The sequence below is a fragment of the Pseudorca crassidens genome, chromosome 8 (genome assembly GCF_039906515.1).
Source record: "Pseudorca crassidens isolate mPseCra1 chromosome 8, mPseCra1.hap1, whole genome shotgun sequence".
Lineage (NCBI taxonomy): Eukaryota > Metazoa > Chordata > Mammalia > Artiodactyla > Delphinidae > Pseudorca > Pseudorca crassidens.
In genome coordinates this window covers 13,291,935-13,317,695 of record NC_090303.1, presented here as the reverse complement: position 1 = coordinate 13,317,695, position 25,761 = coordinate 13,291,935, and the positions used below count along the sequence as shown (strand labels likewise).

At 43.6% G+C, this 25,761-nt stretch overlaps 1 protein-coding gene and 1 long non-coding RNA gene across 2 annotated transcripts in view; one reads left to right on the top strand and one right to left on the bottom strand.

Annotated features, from left to right (window-relative positions):
- Nucleotides 1-7,609: 7,609 nt before the first annotated feature.
- INHBA (inhibin subunit beta A) lies at nt 7,610-25,269 on the bottom strand. The gene is made up of 3 exons (XM_067745855.1): nt 25,134-25,269; nt 22,179-22,706; nt 7,610-13,059 (listed from the first exon to the last, which is right to left on the bottom strand). The coding sequence occupies exons 2-3, from the start codon at nt 22,564-22,566 to the stop codon at nt 12,170-12,172; spliced, it is 1,278 nt and encodes a 425-aa protein (XP_067601956.1). The 5' UTR covers nt 22,567-22,706; nt 25,134-25,269; the 3' UTR covers nt 7,610-12,169.
- The window catches only part of LOC137228841 (uncharacterized), a 70,023-nt gene continuing 60,390 nt past the window's right edge, over nt 16,129-25,761 (top strand). Inside the window, exon 1 of the long non-coding RNA XR_010945376.1 lies at nt 16,129-16,265. This is a non-coding gene — a long non-coding RNA (uncharacterized lncRNA). The remainder of the gene's footprint in view (nt 16,266-25,761) is intronic.

Below are 25,761 nucleotides of genomic sequence, written 5' to 3'. Positions count from 1 at the left end.
CCACCTCCTAGGGAAATGGAAATAAAAACAAAAATAAACAAATGGGACCTAATGAAACTTCAAAGCTTTTGCACAGCAAAGGAAACCATAAACAAGACCAAAAGACAACCCTCAGAATGGGAGAAAATATTTACAAATGAAGCAACTGACAAAGGATTAATCTCTAAAATTTATAAGCAGCTCATGCAGCTCAATAACAAAAAACAAACAACCCAATCCAAACAACCCAATCCTTAGGGCAGAAGACCTAAATAGACATTTCTCCAAAGAAGATATACAGTCTTCCAACAAACACATGAAAGAATGCTCAACATCATTAATCATTAGAGAAATGCAAATCAAAACTACAATGAGATTTCATCTCACACCAGTCAGAATGGCCATCATCAAAAATTCCACAAACAATAAATGCTGGAGAGGGTGTGGAGAAAAGGAAACCCTTTTGCACTGTTGGTGGGAATGTAAATTGATACAGCCACTGTGGAGAACAGTATGGAGGTTCCTTAAAAAACTACAAATAGAACTACCATATGACCCAGCAATCCCACTACTGGGCATATACCCTGAGAAAACCATGACTCAAAAGAGTCATGTACCAAACCATGACTCATAAAGAGTTATGTACCAAAATGTTCATTGCAGCTCTATTCACAGTAGCCCAGAGATGGAATCAACCTAAGTGTCCATCATCGGATGAATGGATAAAGAAGATGTGGCACATATATACAATGGAATATTACTCAGCCATAAAAAGAAACGAAATTTAGCTATTTGTAATGAGGTGGATAGACCTAGAGTCTGTCATACAGAGTGAAGTAAGTCAGAAAGAGAAAGACAAATACCGTATGCTAACACATATATATGGACTTTAAGAAAAAAAAATGTCATGAAAAACCTAGGGGTAAGACAGGAATAAAGACACAGACCTACTAGAGAATGGACTTCAGTATATTGGGAGGGGGAAGGGTAAGCTGTGACAAAGCAAGAGAGAGGCATGGACATATATACACTACCAAACGTAAGGTAGATTGCTAGTGGGAAGCAGCCGCATAGCACAGGGAGATCAGCTCGGTGCTTTGTGACTGCCTGGAGGGGTGGGATAGGGAGGGTGGGAGGGAGGGAGATGCAAGAGGGAAGAGATATGGGAACATATGTATATGTATAACTGATTCACTTTGTTATAAAGCAGAAACTAACACACCATTGTAAAACAATTATATTCCAATAAAGATGTAAAGAGAAAAAATGGATGCCTTGGGAGATTGTATTTATTGACCAAAGAAAATGGAAAGAGCACTTTGACATAAGCTCACTCTTATGGCACCTCAGGAACATAAGCAGAATAGGTATCATCAGCTCCCACATACAGAAGAATAAATCTAGAATGCGAACATCTGGTCACATCACCAAGTCCAAGGACAGCCTGGACCAAATACATTTAGTGTTCACTTCATGATCCACTGATCTTCCATTTCTCCATGCGTACACAATTTCCAGCAAGGTGAATGCAGTGTGCAACCAGGTTGATTTTTTTCAGATATGAATTTATATGATTATTAAAATTGCCTTCATATTAAATCTAAAGGGAAAACAAGGAGGTAGGAATATATCACTAAGCCCTATATATAGAGTTTAAAACCTTATCCATCTCTAATTAGATAACAACTACTAATAATCTATTGAAGAAAGTGTCTACTTCCTCAGTCATTACACCATGGGCTCACATTTCCTACCCACATTTCTCGAAAAGACTGTTGGAACAGAGAAAAAAACCCAGACTGGGCAGGTATAATTTTTAGCCACACCACCTACTACTTGCTCCCAGAGAGGAATTCAGGGTTACCAATACAGTATGGCAGGTCCCAACTTTTCTAATTTGGCTACCTCCATTCACTTGGAAAAACACCAAAACCAAAACCAAACCAATAAAACTTCATCCTCACTGAGCCCTTCCCCTTTATTGACTTGTTGAATAATTTAAAAAGTGGAAAGCAACAAGCTACTACTCCAGAACTTTTATAAAATAGATTCCTGGTCCTCTTCCAGACCCACGGTCTCAAAAATCTCAGTAAGTGAAACATGGAAATATGTATTTTTAAGAAGGTTTCCAGGAGATTGTGTACATTAAATTTGTAGAATTTCTGGCCTTGGGCATGAAGCCCCATTTGAAACTTTCTCTGCCTAAATGTTTTACTCTTAATGACCTTACCTTGGCTTTCAGAAAAAGCCAGAAGAATACTCGAAAGAAATAAAGAATGATTAAAAATAACACAGAAGCAAAAACTTACACTCTCTTTATAGTGAAAGAGAAAAGAGGTAGAAATCCAGTGATGTGCAGAGTGAAACACAGTCCAGAAATATATAAATGCATTCAAGAAACAGCCAGATAGGCTAAAAAGAACATTAAGTTGTACATAAATACATCTGCCGTGTAGCCAAACTTCATCTCTTTGCTTTGACCTCTTCTTTCAAAGCAACATGAGTAATTCTGAAGCAACTCTTCTAGCCAATTTGGTTGAGTGTTTTTGACAATTATTTTTTCCACAAGAAGTAATTAAGCCAAATGTTTCACTGTTGTTCCTGTTACAACAAAAGCACTGAATGGGACATCAAAAACAGAATGACAATCAATTTAAAAGTATATCTCATAATTAGGTATGTCCTTGGGGGTAATATCTGTTACAAAGGGGGAAGCAGGGCCTTTGGCCAAAAGATATGTGTCTAACCCAGATCTGGACAGTTTGGATGTTAGAATCTTGAGGCCGAAATGCACTTGGGGAGATTCTAACTCAGTTCTTTTTATAGACAGGGACAATTGGAAACCCAAAGATGTGAATGGGACTGAACAAGACAGAGTTATTTCATGACAGAGGCTGTCTAAAGCTTGGATTTCCTGACTCATGCTCCAGCATTTTATTTCTCCTCACTAAAATGTCTCTGCTCCGCAGGTTACCAACTGAAGTAGTTGGTTGTATCAGCTCTAAATACACAATCCACAGGCAGAAGTAGAATAAGGCAGTTGTGTGTAATCAGCAGAATCACGCTCTTGGTGGAAAGACAATAAAGCATATGGCTGAGGGTGCAATGGTGGGTTCGAGGCTTCCTGGGGTTGAAACCCTACTTCTTGTCACATGCTAGGTGTTTCACCTTGAATGGGTTATTTGACTATTCTGTGCCACAGTTTTCTCACCTGCCAAATGGTGGCTATGGTCCATCTTTGAAAAGGAAGTCCCACCTCCTAGAGTTCTTATAAGGAGTTGCTTTTAAAGACTTTCATTAATAAGACAAATACCTTTGTGATTTGTTTGAATTTGTGTTCAAACATATTTCCTGAGGACCTACCACACTTTTCAGTGTCACCATATATAAGGCCAATGTAAACCCAGTTGCCTCCACCCTTACAAATCTGTAGAAGCAGAGATGGTAGCATTGAATAAAACAGGCTGAATTTCATCAGCTCTTGCCCCACCTTTTCAAAGATGGAACTGAGTCAAGTCCATAGCCCATCCCTAAATATTATCCAGTTCTGCCTAGGAAACTTCAGGTGTTTCACATGTGCCCATAAACCACCCAGTCAGCTTCAGTTCCTACAAGGTCTCTCTCAGGTTCTTCCATACCTCCAGTGGGGAGCCATCATAATGCCACTGCTTCCAGAGGCCACCTTGACAATGCCAAAATCTGGTGAAGGTCCTATCTCTCATGGCTCCCAAAGCTGTTGGACTATTTTCTATGCATCACCCACAGTGCTATTTTCAATGCATAATTTGGGAATATGGTCCTCTTTTCCATAGAGTATCGCAGTTTGTTTCTTGGGTACCAAAGGAATAGCCCCTTTACGTGGAGTCATTGATGTAAAGGCTTCTTCCTTTTCTGCCTGCAGCCTCTTCTCTCCACTGGTATAGACCCAAGTCCTGGAAGTCTGACAGGTGGAGGGTGCAGCTTTTCCCCACCTTACTTTCCCCTGGGCACCTACTCCTCCTTCAGGAAAACACAAAAAAACCCTCAAGCACTCTGATTCCTAGGGGTCAGCACATGCACTGATCAGATCCCTTCCTGATGAAGCTAAGTCACAGTTGACCTCATCCTTACCAGCCCTGGGTTTCATCTCCTTTCCGCACCCACCACCCACCATTTTTCGATCATCTGAAAGGTGTTTTTTAAAGGGATTTCCATAGAATGTACTTCCAGGGCTTAATCCATGTTCTCTCAGTTCTGGGATGACTACTTTGAACGTCAGTTTTCCAAATGATGGATAGATCGAATCAGAAGCATAATTGGGTACTTGTTCCTTATAAAATGGGTTCACATTACATTTCCTGTCTTGTGAAGTGGTTAAAGCCCAAAGATAAAAGCTGCTCACCTTCACCCTATGATGCCTGGTTGCAGGAGTGATCTGGAGGGGCCCCAGATACAGGCGTTAGAGCAAGCTCTCTTGGGAGAAGGAAGCCATGCTTATCCTGATTCTCTGTACCCTGTTGACACTTGGCTTGCTGGGACATTGGTGGGGCCATCGAGCATTTGTTTTCGAGGAGTCACAGGGCCATCCTACCTACTGGGCAACATTTAACTTGGAGAAAACTCTTTTGAGTCCTCTGCCCAGACTGCTTTTGTAAAGCAGCTAAATGAATGATTAAATCAACCAAATTAGCTAGAATCTTCAATGTAATTCAAATCTTATCCCAAGTCCAAAAGGAAGAAGCTGTGTTTCCTTGCTCCATGTTTTTAATCTGAGGCCATTAGTAGTAACTTCCTGGCAACATGGGCCTGTCCATGATCTTATGGAGACTGGCGATTTAGTTAGTTGATTTCATAAGGGTTAGTTGGTTTCAGGATTGTGAACCCCCATAATAATCTGGCATAAAAATAGCTACTACGTGTATTATTGCGATACCATTTCAAGTCATTTCATCGAGTTGGCAATTTGATCGTGTTTGGGATATGATTACTCTGATGGAAAATTAGTTTTATCTTCTAAAATAGCCTACTTAATGACAATTTTACTTAGAGTCTTTGAAGGATTAAAAAAAAAATTGACCATGAAACACAAACATTTGTTACTGAGATCAATGGTGAGAAGCCTCCCTGGTTCCATTTAGAAGGGTTTGATGATTGTCTTCAAAGTGCTTGGCAACTCTAGGACAATAAACACTTTGAAGCCCAATGCTTTGTCATTCCCCTGCCTCAGGCCTGCCCTTTCTGGCATAGATTAGCAGGGTTTGCTATTTCTTTCTTTCTCTCTTTCACAATGGAAGAGTTTCCCCATAATGAATGTTTTTCTCCCATGTGAGTACCAAGCTTTTCAAACAGCTTAAGCTATGGTCCTGAACTGTGTGGACAACTTCATTGATGAAAGGCGTACTCCCTGGGATCTTTGTTGCCACATTATTGTATTTGTCTTAAAACACTGTGTCCTCCACATGACAATGATGCGGGTACCACCACCACCATGACAGTCAGAATGACAGTAGCAAATTAACTCTTGCCCTGGGTGGCTCTTTCGATGCTCTTTTCTAACAGTGATTAGACCTTCTCTCAACACTTCCTCTAACTGCTTCCTGAGCAGAAATCAGTTTCTTAAAAAGACGATCCTTCGTCGTTTTTATTCAATCAGTTGGCCTAATATTTCGCAAAACTGTTTTCAGATTTTATCTGCCAAGTCTTCTGCAAGAAAAGTACTTCTCTGGTATCCCTCTAGTGAATTGAAGGCGTGGTAGGATTCATAGGATGACAGGCTCTTCTCAAAAGTGGACACTGTCAAGTGGGGCAATCGTCCATATCTAAGAAGTCTTGAAACAGCTCTGTGAGACTTGCTTGTGGATAAACAATTTGTCTTCCTTATTTTTTCTTACTGTAGGCACTGGTGACATGACAATTAAAGAAACCCTGAAAGGGAGTTATGGAGAATTTCTATAGATCCTGCCTTTTCATGGACCAAAGAGATGAAAACATCGGATCATAGAAGAAACACCAAAATTCTTTTAAGGGAGCAGACACTTGATTTGATGCAGGAAGGAATTACTGCACTGCTCTCTTCCCTTTTGTTTGAACACATCCTCAGACAACTGTTTTCTGAGAAAGGATCAAACCTCTAAATGAAATGGATTTAGATGTTTCCTTTAAATGATGACAAATTCTCTCTCTCTCTCTCTCTCTCTGCCCCATAGATATGTATATATACATCACATATGTTAGATGTGTAATGTGTGTATTACATGTACATATATGTGTTTTTACACATACACGTATTTATGTATTTTTCTATAACTGACTTTTGTTTTCTTTTAGTTATTTTTTCTTACTTATGATAACATCTGTATAAATTTCATAATAATGTTACTCCTTTGTAATTCAGTGGGATTTTTACTTAGTCCCTAATTTACATTCATCATTAAACTTGACAGGAAATGAAGGCTAGTGCATGTGTTAATGTGTGCACATACACACAATTACACACACACACAGATCACTGAGCCCGTAAAGTAAAATACTTCGGACGAAAGGTTTCCTCTAGCAAAATATAAGCAGAGAAAAGACAAATTAATAAATATAAAGCAAAGCTATAACAATTCTCTTTTTCTAATTTTAAAAAATTGTAACTTTCCTACCTAAAACAGATAAGAAGGGTTTGGTATGAATTTACAAAAACTGGGCATTTCACTTGGAGATAAGTAAACTGTCTGGTGAGTATAAATAAAGTACCTGTGTTAAAAAGTTAGAAGTGTGTTCCACACTCAACCCTCACCTCCACCACCACCTTCTTTTCCTTGGAACTAACAAAGAAAATGGAAGTATGGAACGGCAAAAAAAAAAAAAAAGAAATTAACTTGAGACTTGAATACAGACCTGGCTTGGAATCCTAGTTCCAATTAATGTTACCTAACCATGCCTCAGATTCATCTGTAAAAGCAGGGCTGTCAATATCTACTGTTCTGGTTGGCTGAAACGACAATGTGGGAACAGCAAATAAGATGATGAATGGAGACATGCTTGTTCATACGGGCATTTATGGAAATTAGTTTCTCCATATAACCCCTGGGATGGGCACAGATAATAAAGAAAATCCTGTAGAAGAAAAGGGTGTACAAGCAATTCATTCTGGACTGTACTTGTGTGATTCCAAATTGGTCTGGTTGGTCCCAGTACTTTTCTTTCCTATGTAGGTAGTTCTTGAGCCCTGGTTGTTCCATGCAATTCCAGTTTTTTATCCAGAAAGAAAAGAAGGAAGAAAAAAGAGAGGGAAGGAAGAAGGAAGGATGAAGGGAAGGAGGAAAGTGGGAGGGAGGGAGGGAAAGAGAGAATGTCTCTTTATTTCATGTTACTTGCCACTACAAGAATTTTCCCATTGAGAAATGGGAAATTTAAAAAAATGAATCGAATATAAATATTGCTGGTCCAAGTACCTGCAGCCCATTACAAACCTCTGCCACAGCAATATATATTCTTTTTCTATATGCGCTCTCCCAATTTAGCTTTTGTTCTCTCTCTCCCATTCGATCTATTTTTCTCATACTCTTCCAGATAATTACAGTAGAAATGAAATTATCACCCAGCAAATGACGTAGCAATATGTGTGCGAGGTTGATCTTGGGAAACCAATAAGACAAAAAAATAAAAATAATAAATCCCAAACAGGTCTTTTTATTTAACATAAGGCCAAAGAAGCTATCAGGCGTTGCTGAATACTGTCCACTAACTGTACAAAATATTAACTGCATGCCTCGCAAACACCAAAATATCCGCTGGAATGCCATAGAAATAAATAACTTCTGCTATAAACACATGAAAACATATCAAACTGTTATCTCTTTAAACATATTGTAAATAAAAAAATTACCAGTACTTCTACACAATAAATATTAAGAAACCATTGACATAGTTGAAATGCACTCATATAAATTAACAACTTTAATTACATTAGCCAAACAGACATTGGTTAAAGAACTGCATGTGGTATGCCAAAAAAAAAAAAAAACCAAAGGAAAAAAAACCAAAATAAAAATAAAAATAAAACAAACAAACAAACAGACAACATAAACCACAGAACATAAAAGGTTTTAAAACGAAACAGGCTTCAGATTATCTTGGCTTTCATAATTATATTTTTCTTTTAAAGAAAAATATCAACCCATTGTCAATGCACTGTTTTTCAAAGCATTTAAATAGAGGGTAAACCCCATCGGAAATTAATACAGAAGAAATGATTCACTTTATGCATAAAAAATAAATAATAATGTAGCTGAGACATGTGGTTTGCTTCTGCTCTTGAAGACGTGAACAGCTTCTAAGCATTCATTTTTCTCTGACCCATACAACAGCTTCTCAGTGATAAAGGGTTTAATTTAAACACACACAGTGTCCACCCCCAAGACTTCCGCCCACTTCTACAAGTTCCATTTATTGTGTAGGTTTTCAGGGTGACTAAGTTTTCTCTACCTTGAAAAGGCAAGTCGCCAAAAGGCCCACAGGAAATCATTTTATCAAGTGAACATGATAATTTGAATCTAAGCTTAATACCTTCTCTGATTTTTAGAGTCATCTTGATGTCCAATCCCACGAGGGTGACCAAAAATTCACTTGCTCTATCTAAGAGGAGAAGGCAGGTACTCTCCTTAAAATCAGAGTGTGGAATCAATCTTAAATAAGTATGAAATTGGTTGACCTTCAGGGACAAGAAAATCCCAACTCAGTGTGCCAGAATTCACCTTACTTTTTGGAAAAGAAAAGAAAAGAAAATGTTAATCCAATCTACAACATATTTATCATTCTTAAAAAAATATTTAAAAAAAAAAATTTGGTAATAAAGGCTTTTCAGAGCTTTGAAGATTGGTGTGGGTAGATTTTTAAAAGCCTAGAGATGGCCCTACAGAAACAGTAGAGAGATGCAAATATCAGAGGAAGCCACACTTGTTTTAGGAAAACAGACAAGGAAGACCCAATCTGGTAGAATTTAAAAGCTTTTTCTTTTGACCTCATGCTATTCCATGAAAAGTGTGGCTGTTCGCAGAGCTGCATAACTTCCAAGATTATTAAAGATAGTAGCAATTTATCATTTTATTTCAAGGCCGTATACACTTAATAAAATGTTTTGGTTAAAGTTCAAAGATGTGTAATTTAATGTAAATGAAATCTTCCCATTAAAATATTGTCGTATGGAATATCATTTAGCTCTGCTTCTAATTACTGTGGCCACTCATCAAACCCCATCGTACATTCAATACGTCCAGGACTTAAAGGCTTTAGTAGATGGCATACGTATTTGAGATGAATGGAAGCCACAAAGGGGGATCAGCTGTTTTTTTAACCTCTTTTTGCTTTGGCCATTGCCTGGGCCAGCTCTGTTATCACACAGTGAACTACGACTGGGTTTCCCAGGCTATTTACAGGTTTCCATTAGTTCCAGTGCCAAAAAAAGAGGCAGTTCAAAAAGCCCTCCAACCTCTAGACTTTAGTAAATACAGCCAGGTAACGACATTAAATCTGCCTCCATGCAGCCTAGTGTGATAGACTGATCTGGTCTATTTCTCAAGAAGAGCTAAACCACCTTGAGTAATATTTGGTTTCTCACTGCTATTTTATTTTCCTACTATTAATATTTTTTAAAAATCTATGAACTGACATAGGGCTGAAAGCTTCAATATTTTGCAAAATGCTAATAATGTAATTTTCTGAATTAGACTTTGTTTTTCCAATTTTTGCAAACTTCAAACAAGTCAGTACAAATAAGGTTCTGTATTTTAAAAAGCACATAAATGAATAACTTCTGATCTAGGCAAGCTAAATACTGTAGAATAAATTAGTAACAATTTAGCTTTAAGCATGTACTTTGATATTTATAAAACACAGTGGTTTTTGTTTTTTGGGTTTTTTCCTTCTTGCATCCGAATCAACGCATACCCATCTATACATCAAGAGTTTGGGCTGTAAATTAAAATCTTCACAATTTTTACTACTGCCCCCCCCCATCCCTGCTCTCCATTCTTTTCCTTACTCCTACTGTCTTAAACACCTTCCCCCAAATTATTTATCGTTTTACTAGTGACAACATGATTATTGAGCCCAGCTGTGCAGGTAGTATTTCTCACAACCAGGCCTTAATCATAAAAAAAAATTTTTAAAAAACCCAAACACAGCCACCCCTTTTATCCTGGCCTAAAGGTTAATTTCTGTCTGAAAAGCTTCTGATTTAAGATTGATTCCAACAGATAATACATATGTTATCCAAAAATAATCAGCCTAGATTGAACATGAGTTTCCTGTTTTGTTTTCCCAGCAGGGAGTAAATAACTTGTAGAATGGGGGTGAAGGACAAGAGAGAGGAGGGAACTGGATCCCTGTACATTGAAAGAGGGTCTTGTTGAATATTCGCTGGAATTCCGAGGCTTTTTCCCATCCAAATTTCTGAAATGTGCCCACCTAGTTCAGAGTAAAAGCAAAAACGATAGCCTATCCTTCTTAAAAATACTGTGTTTTGCACACAAACATTCATTGCTTTAAGAACATTAAAAAATGACAGCCTGAAGTGCTTAAAATGTGTATGGACACGATGCGCCACATGTATACATACACACAGACATGCATGTGCCCGAGCACTGTATATATACACATACAAGCATGGAGCGTCCCATGAATCTGATTGAACTTGATAGCCAACAGTGTACAACTACTGTACATCCAGTATGAAATGTCCTGTTTCATGGATGTAAAAGGAGTCAAAAAACCAAACTTCTCAGGTCTTTCAAGCCTGAACACAATCCACCTTACTCAACCTTGGATCCCAACCCCTGACTCATCGACGGTGAATGATACCAACCACAGACAGACTGTTTAAAGGCTCACACAAATGTCTTTGGTGTATGTGTCTATTTTTTAAGGTACAAAATAATAATAATAATTAGAATTATAATAATAAAAATAGCTATTTTGTGTGCTGTAGCAGTTCTTTTATAGCTCACATTAAGTGCAGCTCAGAACCCGCCCCGCCCCACCCAAAGAAAATACTTGTTAAATAAGGATTAGACAGGTCGAACACCATTGTAGTGCAAATAGTAAACGATTAAAAAAAAAACACAACATTTACAAAATATAGAAATGTTTGGATCCAACAGATGGACAAACATATTCCTTTCAAGTATCTCTCCTTGAAGAAAATAAAAATTAATCAGGTTACTTCCAATACAAAAAAGTCTCTCTTTTTTGTTCTCTCTCAGGTAAACAGTTTCAAACCTATTAGGTTGCATAGTTCTAAGATCATAAGCACCTTAACGAAATGTAACTTGGTTTTCTTTTCTCCTTGATCTTTCATGCTTCCCATTCTTGTTCTCAATGTTTTTCTCATGTTGGTTTTTGTTTTGTTGTGGAAGTGGTGCAGAAAAAGGTGTGACCACCTGCACACTAGTGTTCTTTTACCAGAATGTGTGTGTGTGCGTGTGGTGTGGAAATGCCTCTGTGTGTGTGGTGTCTGTATGGTGTATGTGTCTGTGTCCGTGTGTGGGGGGTGTGTGCATGTCTTTGTGCAGCGTGTGTGTGTGTGCTGTGTGATGTATGTGTCTGTGTGTTTGTCCGTGTGTGTGGTGGGCTGTGTGCATGTCTTTGTGCAGCATGTGTGTGTGCTGTATGTGTCTGTGTGTTTGTCCGTGTGTGTGGTGGGCTGTGTGCGTTTGTGTCTTTGTGTGTGTGCATGGGCTGATATACACAGAGAGAGGGTCACACAGACATACCTTACGACCTGGGTTACTGGGTGGGAAAGTGCCTATAACTGGCCCTTTCAAACTCATGGCTTTCTAGATGCTACTTGGGTTGTGTCAGCCCACATTACTGCAGACCGGACAAGTTGACTTCGAGGCTCATACCGAAAGGGAACCGAAAAGGAGAGGACAATATTCCCATTTGAGCAACTGCTGTCACCCCTTGAATGCTGGAGGGAGAAGTGAAGGGCACCCCATTTTCCCTCTCCCCCCAAATTCCCACCTCCTTCACTGTTTCATCTCTGAGCCCTGGCTAAGGAATTTCCCAACATCTTCCTTCATCTGCTTCAGGTTTTGTTTTTAGTTTATTTTTTAAAAAATTTCTATTCTTCTGGTTGTTTCAGTCGGAAACCTTAAACATGTCTTCATGTCACCACTGTCTTCTCTGGACCGTCTTGCTCCCATTCCCCCCTGGGCTGAGTGCTCTATGAGCACCCACACTCCTCCACAATCATGTTCTGGATGTCCTTTTTGATGATGTTCTGCCCATCATCATAGTACAACATGGACATGGGTCTCAGCTTGGTGGGCACACAGCACGACTTGAGGTTGGCAAAGGGGCTGTGACCCCGCATGCGGTAGTGGTTGATGACCGTCGAGTGAAAGGACAGGGATGAGCCCGACGTTCCTGCTATGTGGCTGGGGCACTCACCCTCGCAGTAGTTGGCGTGATAGCCAGAGGGAGCGATGATCCAGTCATTCCAGCCAATGTCCTTGAAACTAACAAAGAACTGTTTCTTACAGCAGATGTTGACCTTGCCGTCACACTCCAAGCCCCGCCGCCGGCGCCGGTGAGGGTGGTCTTCAGACTGGCGGGCCTGCAGCATGAGGAAAGGTCTGTGCGACTGTTCCTTCTCCTCGTCCCCTCCCGCCCCTCCTTCTCCGTCCCTTTTCTTCCCTTCCCCCTCCTCTTCTCTCTTCTTCTTCTTGCCCAGCAGCACCAGGCTGGCGCCGGTCTCGTGGCATTGATCACAGGCAATCCGAATGTCCAGGGAGCTCTTGCCCTGGTCCAGCAACCGCTGGATGCAGCTGGAGACGGGGAAGATGTGCCAGGTGCTCTTTCGAGCATCCACCACCTTCTCTGATATCAGCACTTCATTCCTCTCCCCCATTAAGCCCACTTCCTCGGCCTCCTCCCCTGCGTCCCAGCCGCCCTGCGGGTGCTTCTGCTGCTGAAAAAGATGGATGGTGACTTTGGTCCGGGTCCTGTTGGCCTTGGGGACTTTCAGGAAGAGCCAGATTTCTGCACGCTCCACCACGGACAGGTCACTGCCTTCTTTGGAAATCTCAAAGTGCAGCGTCTTCCTGGCTGTGCCTGAGGATGAAACAGCCCAAGAGAGAGCAGGGATACTGTTAGTTCTGGGGTTCACGGCCACTCCCTAATTTCAGGCAAGCATGGGGGCCTCTGTTACAAACCCTCTCCAACCGGGCTCCTGAAATGAAGGCCCACAGATCTTAAGGACGGTTTTGACATTTTTAAATGGTTGAAGAAAACTAGGATGCTGTGACATGTGAAAATTATATGAAATTTAAATTTCAGTGCCCATAAAGTTTTACTGGCCCACAGCTAGGCTCATTTCTTTATAGGTTGTCTACAGCTGCTTTTGCACTAGAACTTGGATTTGAGGAGCCGTGACAGACAGCGTCCGTCTGGCCCACGAAGCTTAAGTGATTTACTCTCTGGCCCTCTCCAGAGAAAGTCTGTCAACACTTGCTCTAGAAAGAAAAGAGTCTGGATCTGAGTGTGTCTGGGACACTGGGTCTGTTAACTAACTAACTTAACCTCTGTTTCATCTTTTATAAAACGGGAATGACATAGTGACGTTTGACCCATTATCCCATAGGTTTGGAAGGACCCAATGGGATAACATAGATGAAGACACACTATAAACTCTAGCAAGCTGTGGAAATACTATTTTCCCCAACGCAAATATGCACACACCCCCCGCTGTGTAAGTCCGCATGGCGTGTACCCACAGAGCTAGCCTACTCTTCCTCCTTGGCCACAACCCAGCCTTTTCTTTTATGTGCAAGCAGCCAGGCCGGCATGGAGTCAGGGCCCCTCTCCCATCATTTCTCCATTAAGCAGGTAAAGGGATCTTTCCCACAGGCGTATCTGTTTGCATCACTTGTTCCCTCCAATCCTTTACTGAGTTCTTTTTGCCCTCAGTATAAAACAGAACTGCACAGCACTCTGGGCTCTGCCCGAGCTACTCCCGCCTTCCAGTTCACTGTCTCCCACTGCCCCAACCTCATGGTACAGCCACGCAGCATGAGCATCTCATACAATCTCACACCTCCAGGCAGTGACACTTGCTGTTCTTTCTGCCGAGAAGACTCCTGCCCCCAAAACACCATCCTCAGTGGCTGCCCTTAATAAGGTTTCAGTTTTCAGACGGGATGACCCTCTTCCTAAGCCACCTCTGCCATCTCCACCCACACCCTCCTGCCCGTCTAGCTTAGGACGCCCCAGGTCTGAGGTCCTGTCTGTGTCATTCACTGTCATGGCCCAGAATTTAGCAGAAAGTAGGCAATTACTTGCTTCCTCATTAACACATGGAGGCGCCCTTAGCATTGAGTTAGATGAAGGGATCCATCTCCTACCCCCGACATCCCCCAGACCACTGCCGGCATGTACCTGCTTCCCACTCTTCCGAGCCCAAATCTGACAACCATCTGAAAGTTCATCATAGAACTCACAGCTCCCTGGGGAGTGGGGTGGGGTGGGGGGCTCCCTGCCTGGATTTCTATAGCTAACGGAAATCCAGCCATACTTATCACTCGCAGCCCTGAGATGTTTACAGTACTATAAATCTCAGGCCCGGTTTCAAGTTCTCTGCGGCAGAAAGCAGGCTCTTCTCTGCATGGCGAGCTGTAGATTCTGTTCTTAATTTAACACAGTCTGCACAGTGTGATTGTCCTAGTGGTAAATTCACGGAGGCCGGGGCCGAGAAGGTCTGCCTAGGAAAGGTGCTCCTCCTGCATCTCTGTATAAACTTGGGAGGAACACTGGCCCTGATGGCGGTGGTGGTGAGGGACAGACCTCGCATCTCTGGCGGGAGTTGAAATGAATCATGAAGTTAGGTTTATGATTAGATCACCAGAGCGGGGAGCAGTCAGAGAAGGAAACTGTCTTTTTTTAGGAAGCATGATGACTTTTTTTTCCAAAATGGGAATCCAGTACTCCCCTTTGCTTAAAAACGGCGGGGTGGTGGGGGGTTGGGGGGAGGGGGATGGTCGTTATTGTTTGTCTTCTAAGAGAGCAAAAGAGGAGAGTCCAGGAGACCGAGCTTCATCATTTCAATCTAAAAAGAGGGTCGGCTGTAGACTTAACGTGGTAGGGTCCTGCGGAGACCGGAGGAAAAAGATGCCGGAAGCTGCCCTAGGCTCTGCGAACCGGCCCGGAGGAGAGTGTGGTCCCCTCCAGCTCCTGCACATCCGCCCTGCTCCACGGAGGGTGTTAACAAGCTCCCCGCTGTTCTCCCTTCTGCTTCCGCCCCCGGCCGGCTTCTGAAACCCTAAACCGCACAGGGTGCCACTCTAAAGACAAAGAGGTAGTAGCTGCAAAATTAGAGAAGCCAGAGGCCACAAGGTTCTGTTTTGTTTTTTTAGGAAAGAGTGTGAAACGGGAGAGTCTGTCCGTCCCCAGGCTGGGAGAGCCCTCTGGGTTTGACGTAACTCATTCCCACAGGCTCTGCTCTGCTGTAACCCATGTTTGCCAGCGGGGCGCTGAGGGTGAAGGGAGATGGTCCCCGGGTAAAGAGAGGGTCCAGGCGGCAGGGTGGACCCACCCACACTGGACTTTCCTGGAATAAAATCCAGAGAAGTCTACACATGCTGGGAGGAGGTGGTGAGATGCTCAGTGGCCGACCTGTACAAGCGACAGCGCGTGCAAATTGCCTTTGGAGGGTCAGCGAGGCCGAGGCCCCTTGCTTCCAGGAACAGCCTACAGGGCGGCCCCTCATTTCACAAGAGCTGGTTTCTAATGCAAGATATGCCTCCGCCCCTTCTTCGCAGGCAGCCTTACTTGGAAGCAAATGATTTAGTGTTCCTGAGAGAGGATTGTACAAAGAGAGTACTCATTAGAGGGGGCTCAATCTGTCAGGTGCTGTTATATTGGGATCAGAGAGTCATCATAAAATGACTTTCATCCTGGTCCTGGCTGGTAATTAACTGCATGGCATCGCCTGCGTACTGGGAAGAGGCACCGTGCTGAACTATGCATCGGTTTAATGATCTGAGCAGAGAGACTCGGTTCCCTGTATTTGCCTCCACTGCCTGCGTGCGGATCTCTCCCCCATATTTCTGACATTTGGATTTTCCCCCTACTAATTGACATGCCTGTCGCCTCCTTCTCCTGGTGTCCATTTCTGGAACTGCTATTTGTATATTGCATGAGGTTTTATCAGGGAAAAAAATAAAACTGAGATCCAATTTCACGAAAATGCTGTTGCCATAATGCTCAGGAGAACGGGGGGAAGAGAGAGATTCAAGGCTTCCTAATGTCTACCTTACATGCAGGTACATTTTCAAAGTTCTATTGTATTCTGACTTATTAAGCAGTGCATATTTTTTTTCTTTTACATCTAGCTTTCATTGCAGAAGGGGGTTGGGAGAATGAGACAGCTAGACGCTGGATGGAATTCATGTATACCAGGGCTGTAGGTCTCCGAAGGATATTACAACCCTCAAATTTCTTAGGCATGAAAAATATAAGTAGTCACTTGATTATATTTGCTTTATCTGTGTTTTACCTGAGACAGATGGCTATACTGCAGTGATGTTTTCAGGCTGCTCCAAGCCTCAAATCTCTACGCACAGCAACTCGAAAAATGGAAGGAGGTTGCCTAAGGCTGAGGTGTTTAGGATCAATTGCTAGTCAGTTTCAGGTTGGACTTAAATATCTCCTGCTATAAAATCTCAGAATGGAAGTCTTCCCATAGTGCTTTGTGGTACAGCATCAGTGTATACAGGTGTGCACTGGGTTCCTACACTGTTACCTACCTATCTAGGTATCGCTGGAGGCTTTGCTAACCTTTCATTACCTGCTCTCTGATAATATTCTTTTCATCCTCTGTGCTATTTTTTCTCTCCCGAGCTTGTGAGCAAGGCTTGTATCACAGCCTGCTCCGCCTGAGTAATTCACTAAGAAAGTCCCACGCAAACGCATGTGGGTGATAATATTTCATCACTTAAACCTCTCTTGAGCTCGGTGGACACATACCCAAGGGAGAGAAAAAAAGGGCCTAAAAATGGGTAGGAGGGATGACTACTGCACCTCATAGGGAACACCTCAGAAATGTTGCCGGACGGGAGGAAAGACTTTGGAAGGCTGGAAGGGAAAACACCTGAAAGCACGTTTTCCTTTGCTTTTGTGCTTTCAGAATTTTTCAAGTGTTTTTAAGAACTCACTCACTGAACCGGCATGCCAAGGGTTAAGCGGCCAAGCTCCTGGCTGTTCCCCTCCACCCACATCAGGATACAAAATGCTGCACATCCTTCCCACAGCCCCCCTCCAGCATCTCAGGTTCACGGGCGCCTGAACAACTCCAGTGAAACAAGCAATAGTAACAAGCAGTGTTTCATTTTTGATATGGTTTTTTCCTCACCGGGGTCCTGCTCAAAGTATGCTGCCCTTCTCCATGTGGGTAATGATTCAATCCCTAATGTTAATGTAAAGAACCTTGTTGTTTATGGAGAAGTTAAAGTCACCATGGCGGGTGGAGGGAAGCCTCGGCGTAAAACGCGGCTATGACTTTAATTTTCCGTCCTTCACCAAGGTTTCCCTGTGCCTAGACGTGGTATAGTCATTGGTGGGAGAATACAGAGCTAGCATGTGTGTTCCCTGAAGCACTAATTTTGCATTTGGACTGTTTCCAGGGGTTTCTGCAAAAAGCAGCCAGTGAGGCCTTAAAGGTTATGCCTCCTTTAACCTACAGGAGAGGGTCTTGCCTGTAGCAGAACTACAAGTTTGGTTATAGATTAGCTTTTGATTTTTTTTAGCCTGAATATCTTTTCTTAGGATGTGCTATTGAATTGTAAGTGCTCAGCCACATTCCTGCATCTTTCATTTAAAGGGCGATGCAAAAGTTTAAATATTTAGAGAGAAAGGGATTTTAGTTTCCTAAAAGAAGTAGAAAAAATGCTGAAGGTTCAACCCACAGCCTTTCAGAGACTTCTTTCAAAGTTCCTGAGAACTCTTACACTATGGATTTTGGAGCTAGGAATCAGTTGGGTAGGAAGCATTCTGAACTACAGCTAAGAGATCGTGCCTGAGTATATTTTAGCAGAAGAGGGGGCAAGACGAATACGTGTTTTCAGGAAAAGTCCTGGGAAGGTACGATTCCTGGCTCACCAAATATGAAAACTGCATTTCTACCCTGACGCTCTACCCACACCCCGACTCCAAGGCACCTCCTCCACCGGCCCAAACCACTAACACATCTCTTTTCCCATCTTTTCCCAACCATTTCTCTCTAACACTCCCGGTTCGGAAACAAACACATACTCCAAAGTCATAAGCTCTGTTCCCACAAGGTGTTAAATAAATAGACTTTCTCCTCCCTGTTCGAAGTCACTTGTCATTTGTCGCTGTTGAAAGCCGTTGATAAGACAGGACAACTAGGCAACCACATCAGGGGAGATGGAAGAGGTTTTTTTGTAAAAGCCCAGGCGGCCGTATTAGGGAGAGATGTGTGAGCAAAGCAGTATTGCTGATGATTCATGGTCACATTTCTCCCCGCTCTGCTTTGTTTGCTTCTGAAATTTATCATTCCTCTGTCTTCCATAGAGCTCCGGAATGTTCACTTGTATCACTAGAATTCCCATTTCCTTTCCTTCTGTCTCATTTAAAATGTTACAGGTAGTAGTCATGTCCCTCCCAACCCATAAAATCCTAACTTTTCCTGCAGAATGATAAGCAGGAGGGGGTAGCTGATAATCACCAAGATTAGGGCGATTCAGGCTAGGGCTTCCAGTAGGTGAAATTGTGTTTCCCTAAAAGATTAACTGGTTAAGGAGCAAAAGTCTTTGGAATGCGCCCTCTTGTGGCCGATCATTTCCCATTATTCCGCGAAGAAAGCGTGTAACCCCTAAAGACACCCTCCAGTGAGGGCGAACTCCCAGGCAAGTTCAGAAGACTGGCGTGGGGTGATGGGAGTCAACTCCACCTTGAGACGGCTTTCTTGGGGTGGAGGAAAATAGTCCTCCCAGCAAGCTGCCTTCGACCCCTGTTGGGGAACATTTGTGTACATTTCTAACTCAAAGCTTCTGTACCTAGTATCTTCCAAGGGAGGAGGTTTATGTGTTGCTTTCAAACCCACATGGCTGGGCTATGTAAGCATTTTCTATTTCGTGGTGCTTGATTGGTCTTTCTTCGCCTATCCATTCTTCAACAAGTGCTATCAATTGCTAACTTCATTACCAGAATCAGAGTATAAATTTGGCCTCATAGGAGGACTCAAGGATACAAGGGTGGAGGGCTCAAGGGTGCTTTTGACCAGCGATTGTCACAAATGAAAAAAAAAAAAGAGAGAAATTAGGATAGAGCGGTCAAGAAGACCAGTGGTTTTGACTTCGATGACAATTATGGTGAGAGTTGGCTTGGCCCTACCCATCTCTTCCTCCTTTCCTTTAAGGCGTTAAAGTAAACAACAGAGGATTATTCTGTTGCCAACCTTGCAAAGAATACAGTCACCTCAGTGAGCAGTCTGGGGTGACAGACTTGAAAATCATTTTTGTTTGTGGGAATACACGTCAGAGAGCCTGAGGGCAAGGCTTCGCTGCTTAGTCAATAACAACTCACATCAGCTTTACCAAGATGGGGTGCTTTCCACCTAAGCACAAGGGGACAGACTCAGTTCAACAAGTCCCTGGCCCTCGAGTTTTTGGAGTTCCTCAACTGCGGTGGCCATGTCTTGGCCTTATTCAACCATCCTGATGGGCAGAGGCCACAATTAAACAGGAATCCCCAAATGAGGAAACTTGAGCCTGAAGGTTGCATCTAGGGGTGAACATCTGTGACATGCATGCAGGTGACAGATAACTTACTGACTGGATTCTATGCCGTACAGAACAGTTTCTAAAGAAAAGAAAAATGAATGCCCTTTGCTACCCCCTCCCCCAGGACCTTGACGTTTGACGTCGTTTGAGCATTGCTAAGGTTGAATTGTTCCAAAAGTAACACGACATTTTCGTATATTCACTACAATCAACCTGAAGGTAAATCTCTTTCCTGGGTCAGCAAAAGAACCGCAAAATACTCACATGGTACTTACTCTATTTGGAGAGTAGATTGTCCACAGAGCAGTCGTTTTTGTGAAATCATACAAAATCGACTTAAAGTTGAGGCGTGAAACTTCTCAAACGAGAACAAGCAAGCGCGTCATAAACCTTTTCTAAGAATCCAGCGGCTCGCCCAAAGTCAACTCGTAAACTCAACCAGGAGGACTTTTGCATTACAGACCTTAAGCTTTAGTCAACATGTGAGTCAAATGGATCCACCTTTTCAAAAAGTAGCTCAATTTCTTTCAAACTGAACACCTACCGGAAAAGATCTTTTTAAAAATGACGAGATTTCATATAACTGAGAAAAAGATTGGCACTGAGACGAGGGCCATAAGTAAGAAAGAAGGTAAAAAGTCAAATTCTTTTACTGCAAAATCTCTCAATGCCAAGAGAGTGATTGGCTACACAAGTCAGAGAAGCCAGAAAGTGGGCATATTGCTAGCATCAGGCGTAGAGTTAAAAGTGGCCAAAGGCAGAGGTCTACCTAGTCATATGATGTGGGAAAAGCCAATTGAGGAAGAGCTGCAATTAAGGCCATTCTGTGTGGCAACTGGTATATAGAAACATATATAGGGTCCCTCTGTGGCAGAAGAAGCAGTCCCTAGACCACTGGAATCCCCATTCCCAGCTCAGGACCCCAGGAATGGTTGAGAAAAACTGGGTGGCAACTCAAAAACTCCAACCTGCCTTTTTTCACTCAATAAGCTTCACAAGATAAAGTCAAAAGTATCATGTCCTTTGCAGCTGCATCCAAAAAAAAAAAGCTTTAAGCGAAGGAAGTCAGACGTTCTTGCAAAGAAAGAAGCTTCTGGTGAGACAGCTAAACTGCCTGCAGGACACTAGGGCTTTTCCTACGGGAAGCCAGCAAGCCTGCAAGCTATCTCCCCCAGAAGGATGCCCAGGTCTCTGATGGTTTTCTTGGAAATATAACATCTGAGTCAACAGGTTTTCAGGACTGGAAATTCTGAGTGTTGCCTTAATTGTTTATACTACTGCGGCAAACTTTTAAACAGCAATGCTGGGAGTCCCGGCACATACTTTACTGGCCATATGCTCCACCAAACAAAACAATGGCATTCCTTTCAAATGGATTTGGCAAGGGAGACAGTTCTTTAGCCTGGCATTACCATGAAAGTAACATGAAATTAACACATCTGTGTGACTGGGCTGCATGCAGGGGCTGGTAGGCTGGCAAAAGGATCTGGGTCACCTAACTGTAAAAATAACCTGGTCCCCAGGGTCTCCAGCCCGCCCTTTTGACAGGTAATTTTTTTCTTCAGCAACAGGTTAGCTCGGTCCTGAGCCAACGATGAGAATCTATGTATTAAAGTTCTTCCTCTTAAGGATTGAGGGAGCGCTCAGCGTAGTATCTGAGAGCACTTTGTCAAGGTTGCATTCCTTGGCCGAGAGCTCTTAGTAACTTTACAGAGAACAAAACTCTTTTTTTCTTTTTTTCTTTTTTGGTTCAGAGAGCAAAAGTCAGTGCTCCGAAAGGGACTGCTGGTTCAATGTCATCTGTTCCCTAACCCCCCCAGCCCCCAAAGTTGCTTTTCGCTGCCTAGAATGTGATGCTGTGCTCTTACAGGCAGAATTTCTAAAGGTCAAAATGACTGTCACTAATATGCCCTGCTTCTCGGATGTGGCCCCTGATTGGATTTTTTCTTAAAGAAAAGGGGTTGTTTTTAAGACAATGACTTCATCTGTGCCATGCCGCCCCGATCCCGCGCTCGCCGCCCCTCCCCTCCCCCCAGTAAAAACTTGGGATGGGGTCCGGAAGCCTCCAGGCTCCCCCGACACCCCCTCCCCGCGGCCAGCACCCGAAAATACCCCGGCTTTCCTTCGGGCTGCTCTGATCTGGTTTCCCCGGCAGGCCGAGGGAGCCTCTCTCAGAGCGGCTTCCTGCTGCAGATCCGGCCGAGAGCTTCCTCCCGGGCGACGGGCTGAGATACGCAAGTGTGACCTAGCCACCTCCTGCCGGGGCTCAGCCCAGGAGCCCGGCTCTGCGCGGTCCTCTCCCCCTCCCATGCCGTCCCCCAATAACTCCTGACCTTGCCCGGCAGGGTACCCCTGGAGGGCAAGAAGTTCCTCCCAGGACTGTCAGAGCAACGTGACCACCCCCCGCCCCATCCCCCCAGGGCCAGCACCCACCTGACTCCGCGAACGTGATGATCTCCGAGGTCTGCTCCATAAGTTCATTCATTTCTGCCCTTCTGCCGATGTCATCCTCTATCTCCACGTACCCGTTCTCCCCGACTTTGCCCACATGAAGCTTTCTGATCGCGTTCAGAAGCGCCGCCTTGGGTACCGGCTGGGTGACATCGGGTCTCTTCTTCAAGTGCAGCATGTTTAAAATGTGCTTCTTGACGGCCTCCACCATCTCCGGCTGAGAGTTGGGTACGTCCTTTGGGAGGGTGGCCAGCGCACAGGACGGGCAGTCGGGGGTTGCACTGTGCCCCTCGGATCCCGGGGTGGGGGAACTCCTCACTATAATCCAGCAACTCGCCAACAAAAATCCTCGTAGCCAAAGCAAGGGCATCCTGGCAGCAAAAGTTGTTGTGATTGCCCTTTTTAAAGGCTCTGCTTTTCCTCCCCCCACTCACGCACAGGTTTTTTTTTTTTTTTTTTTTTTTTTCCTTTTTGGGTTTTTTTTTTTCTTTCTCCTCTTCAGTCAATTCTCTGGAACAAGAACAAAAAGTTTTCTGTGAAGTTTTGTTTGCAGGTTCCCTCTCTGAATGCAGTCAGTGCTGTAGGTTTGTAGCTGTCAGGGAGGAGAGTTCTGACTGTCTCCCAGTAAAAGAGAAGGAGGGAGGGAGGGAGGGAGGGATGGAGGGAGGGAGGGAGAGACAGGGTTGGGGGGGGAGACAGACAGAGACAGAGAATGGATGGGAGGGAAAGAGAGACTGGGAAAGAGGAGAGAGGGGGAGAGAAGAGAGAGGGAGAGAAGGGGGAGAGGGAGAGGGAGAGAGGGAGGGAGGGAGGGAGGGAAGGAGGGAAAGAGAGAGAGAGAGGGAGAGAGAGAGAGGGAGAGGGAGAGAGAGGGAGTGATTGGCCCTAAGTGAGTGAGTGAATGAGAGAGGGAGGGAGTTTGTCTGTGAGTAAAGGCTGTGCTTAGGAAGGGGAGGGACAGCCCTTTCTGACAGGCTGGCTGCCTTCTACTCACTGCTCCCTCACACACACCTCTCTTCAAATATCACCGATCTCCTCTGGAGTTCTACTTTCCCTTCTGCAAGAAATTCTCCTGATTTGCTGCTCTTGCTGTTGCTTCTTTCCCCTTTCTTTCTCTGCCCAGAGTCCCCTGGCTTCACCTTCTTCCTCTTTTGCAGGGGGAAAGCAAAGCCCCAATCAATGGCCTGTCTCCATCGACAGGGAGGACCACACGGAAACAGCCTGCCCCCAGCACCCCTCCATCCTGCCCGGCCACAGTCTGGAAGGTGGGGCTCGGAAGGAGGGGTCACTGGGGGCAGCCTGATCGTGCTGGCCAGAGGGAATCCCTGCAGACCCTCCTTTTCCCCCATTCATTCATATTTCAACGTTCAGGGCCATCAACACCGGCAGGCTATCAGAGGGGAGCGCAATAGAACTTTTGTTTGGGGTCATATAATACACTCTACTTTTCCCAACTGCAAAATGCAGCCGGGCATTGAAAGATCCACAGGCAGGCAGGCAGCATGGTACACGCTCTTGTCATGTGAAGCTCTGTCCCCTCTCTTTAGCCGCCGCCCCTCCTGCCCGGCACACACACTCCCGGATGACAGCTCACCACCGCTGGCCCTGACTTCACAGACAAAATGCAAAATTCCGTTGGCCTTTCCCACATTATTTTATACAAGTAGTGCACTCCTGTGACTTGAATAACTGGTCCTAGGGGGAAAGAATCTCTAAAATATATTGGCAAATTATTTTCTCTGTCATGTGGTAGTTTGTTCAGCCTGCCCCCTACCCCCATCCCGGACCAGTCTGTTCACGGACTGGCCTCTCGATGGCTTCTTTTTCTCTCAAAGGAACAGCACAGATGAAATCATCATGGATTTCAGTGTTCACGGAAAAAGAAAAATGTGAATTTTTAAACAATGCCTCTCTGAGTTTTTTAAATTCTCTTCCCCCCTGCCCCCCCCTTTTTTTTCATTTTCTGTCTTATTGCTTTTATCTTGCAGAAGTATCTTTAAGAGGTCCATCTGTTAAAGCTTCCCTTCCCTCTCGGGTTTTTTTTTTTTTTTCCCCACACATAAGCCCTCTCAGTTTCTGTAGATACAGTCAGCTTATATCTGACACCTAGTGTGTTCACAGCATTAGAGTCAGGCAATGCACTTTGGGTGGGAAAAGTTAATAAACAGCATTACTTGCAAGCATAAGAGCTGAGGGCAAGGGGAGGAGGGTGAGGCCAGTGTGATACTAAGTTACAATTACAGTTTGCACAGGTAACAATGCTTTTCTGAATTGGATACCCTGCCCACCTTTGCTGAAGCATCTGCCTGCGAGACTTTCTCTGTTACCATCAATTACACTCTGCTATTATTGTTAAGATTTTGTTGACCTTCCCTAAAGAGTCTAATTTTTTTTTTAATTGGGGGATGGTGAAAGAGAATGGGGAAGGAGGGGGAGCATTTGTGTTAATCGTCGCTTAATAAAATACCCTGGAAATAGAAGACTTATAATCTACCTATTTGGCGTCACATATGCAATACCCAAAGCATTTTGTAGCCCAATTAAGTTTTACAAGAGAGGCTGAACTAGAACTCAAAGTTTCACGACTACCAACAACTTGAGAGTCCCAATAGCTGCATTTAGATAAGAGCAACTCATCCTTTGAACTCTCTCTGTATGTGAGTTTGTGTGTGTTCCCTGAATTGACTGTTTGTGAATGTCACTTAAAAATCAGCTTTCTCTTTGGCACAGGTCCTTGTAGAGAGGTGCTGAACTGGGTTGTAGAAACGCATAATCTATTTGCATGCTCTACTATTAAAAGCTCTACTAACTTGCTTGAATACGTAAAAAGGTACAGATCACAATCTGCATGGAAGGGCCAGTAAGTTGTAAATTCCTGCTCACCATTCTGACTATGAACGTGGAAAGAGCTCAGAAGTAAGAGTGAAAAAGCATTACCTTTCCGGTCCTCTCACCAGCAGACTCTCGTCTCATGTGGTAAGAGCTGTCCAAGTTCCTCTTCATGCTATTGGCACTGAGCAGTTTTATACTGTACTACTTACTTGTACAGTCACACACGGGTACCAGTCAACCAGAAGAGGGCTGGGGCTTTGTTTGGGATTGGTTAGAAGCAACATGACATCAGCAGATGACTGGTTTTTCCAGTGTGAGACATATTTCATAACTCATTATCTAATGGAAAGCCTTTCTTGGCTGCTGTGACACTACTGGGTGATCACTGAGGCAGTGAAAAACCTCTGACTGACTGGACTCCCTTTTAGAAAAATCCCGGAATCCAACAGCTCTAGTTCACTGAGGTTCCAACTTTTCTTTGACCAAACATGCACACACTTCTCATTATATTCAGGCTTGGTTTTATATCTTCACATAAAACATCTGTTACTTCATGAAGTTGCCTCTATTTACAAAGTATTTTATTGTTCCTAACAGGGAAGAAAAATTCACAATGCTTTTCAGAGAGATTCTGAGTTTACTTTTTAAAATAAGATAGTTCAGGAAGGGGGGGGAAAAATAGGAAAATATGTATACCTCTATGGGATGATCTCCCCTCCCCTGACTTACACTG

What these genes read in the sequence shown, in the direction of transcription:
- INHBA (XM_067745855.1), bottom strand. Translation starts at nt 22,566, where the DNA reads ATGCCCTTGCTTTGGCTACGAGGATTTTTGTTGGCGAGTTGCTGGATT. An exon ending in CATCACGTTCGCGGAGTCAG is followed by an intron (nt 13,060 to 22,178) that starts GTGGGTGCTGGC and finishes TTTCATCCTCAG; the next exon opens with GCACAGCCAGGAAGACGCTG.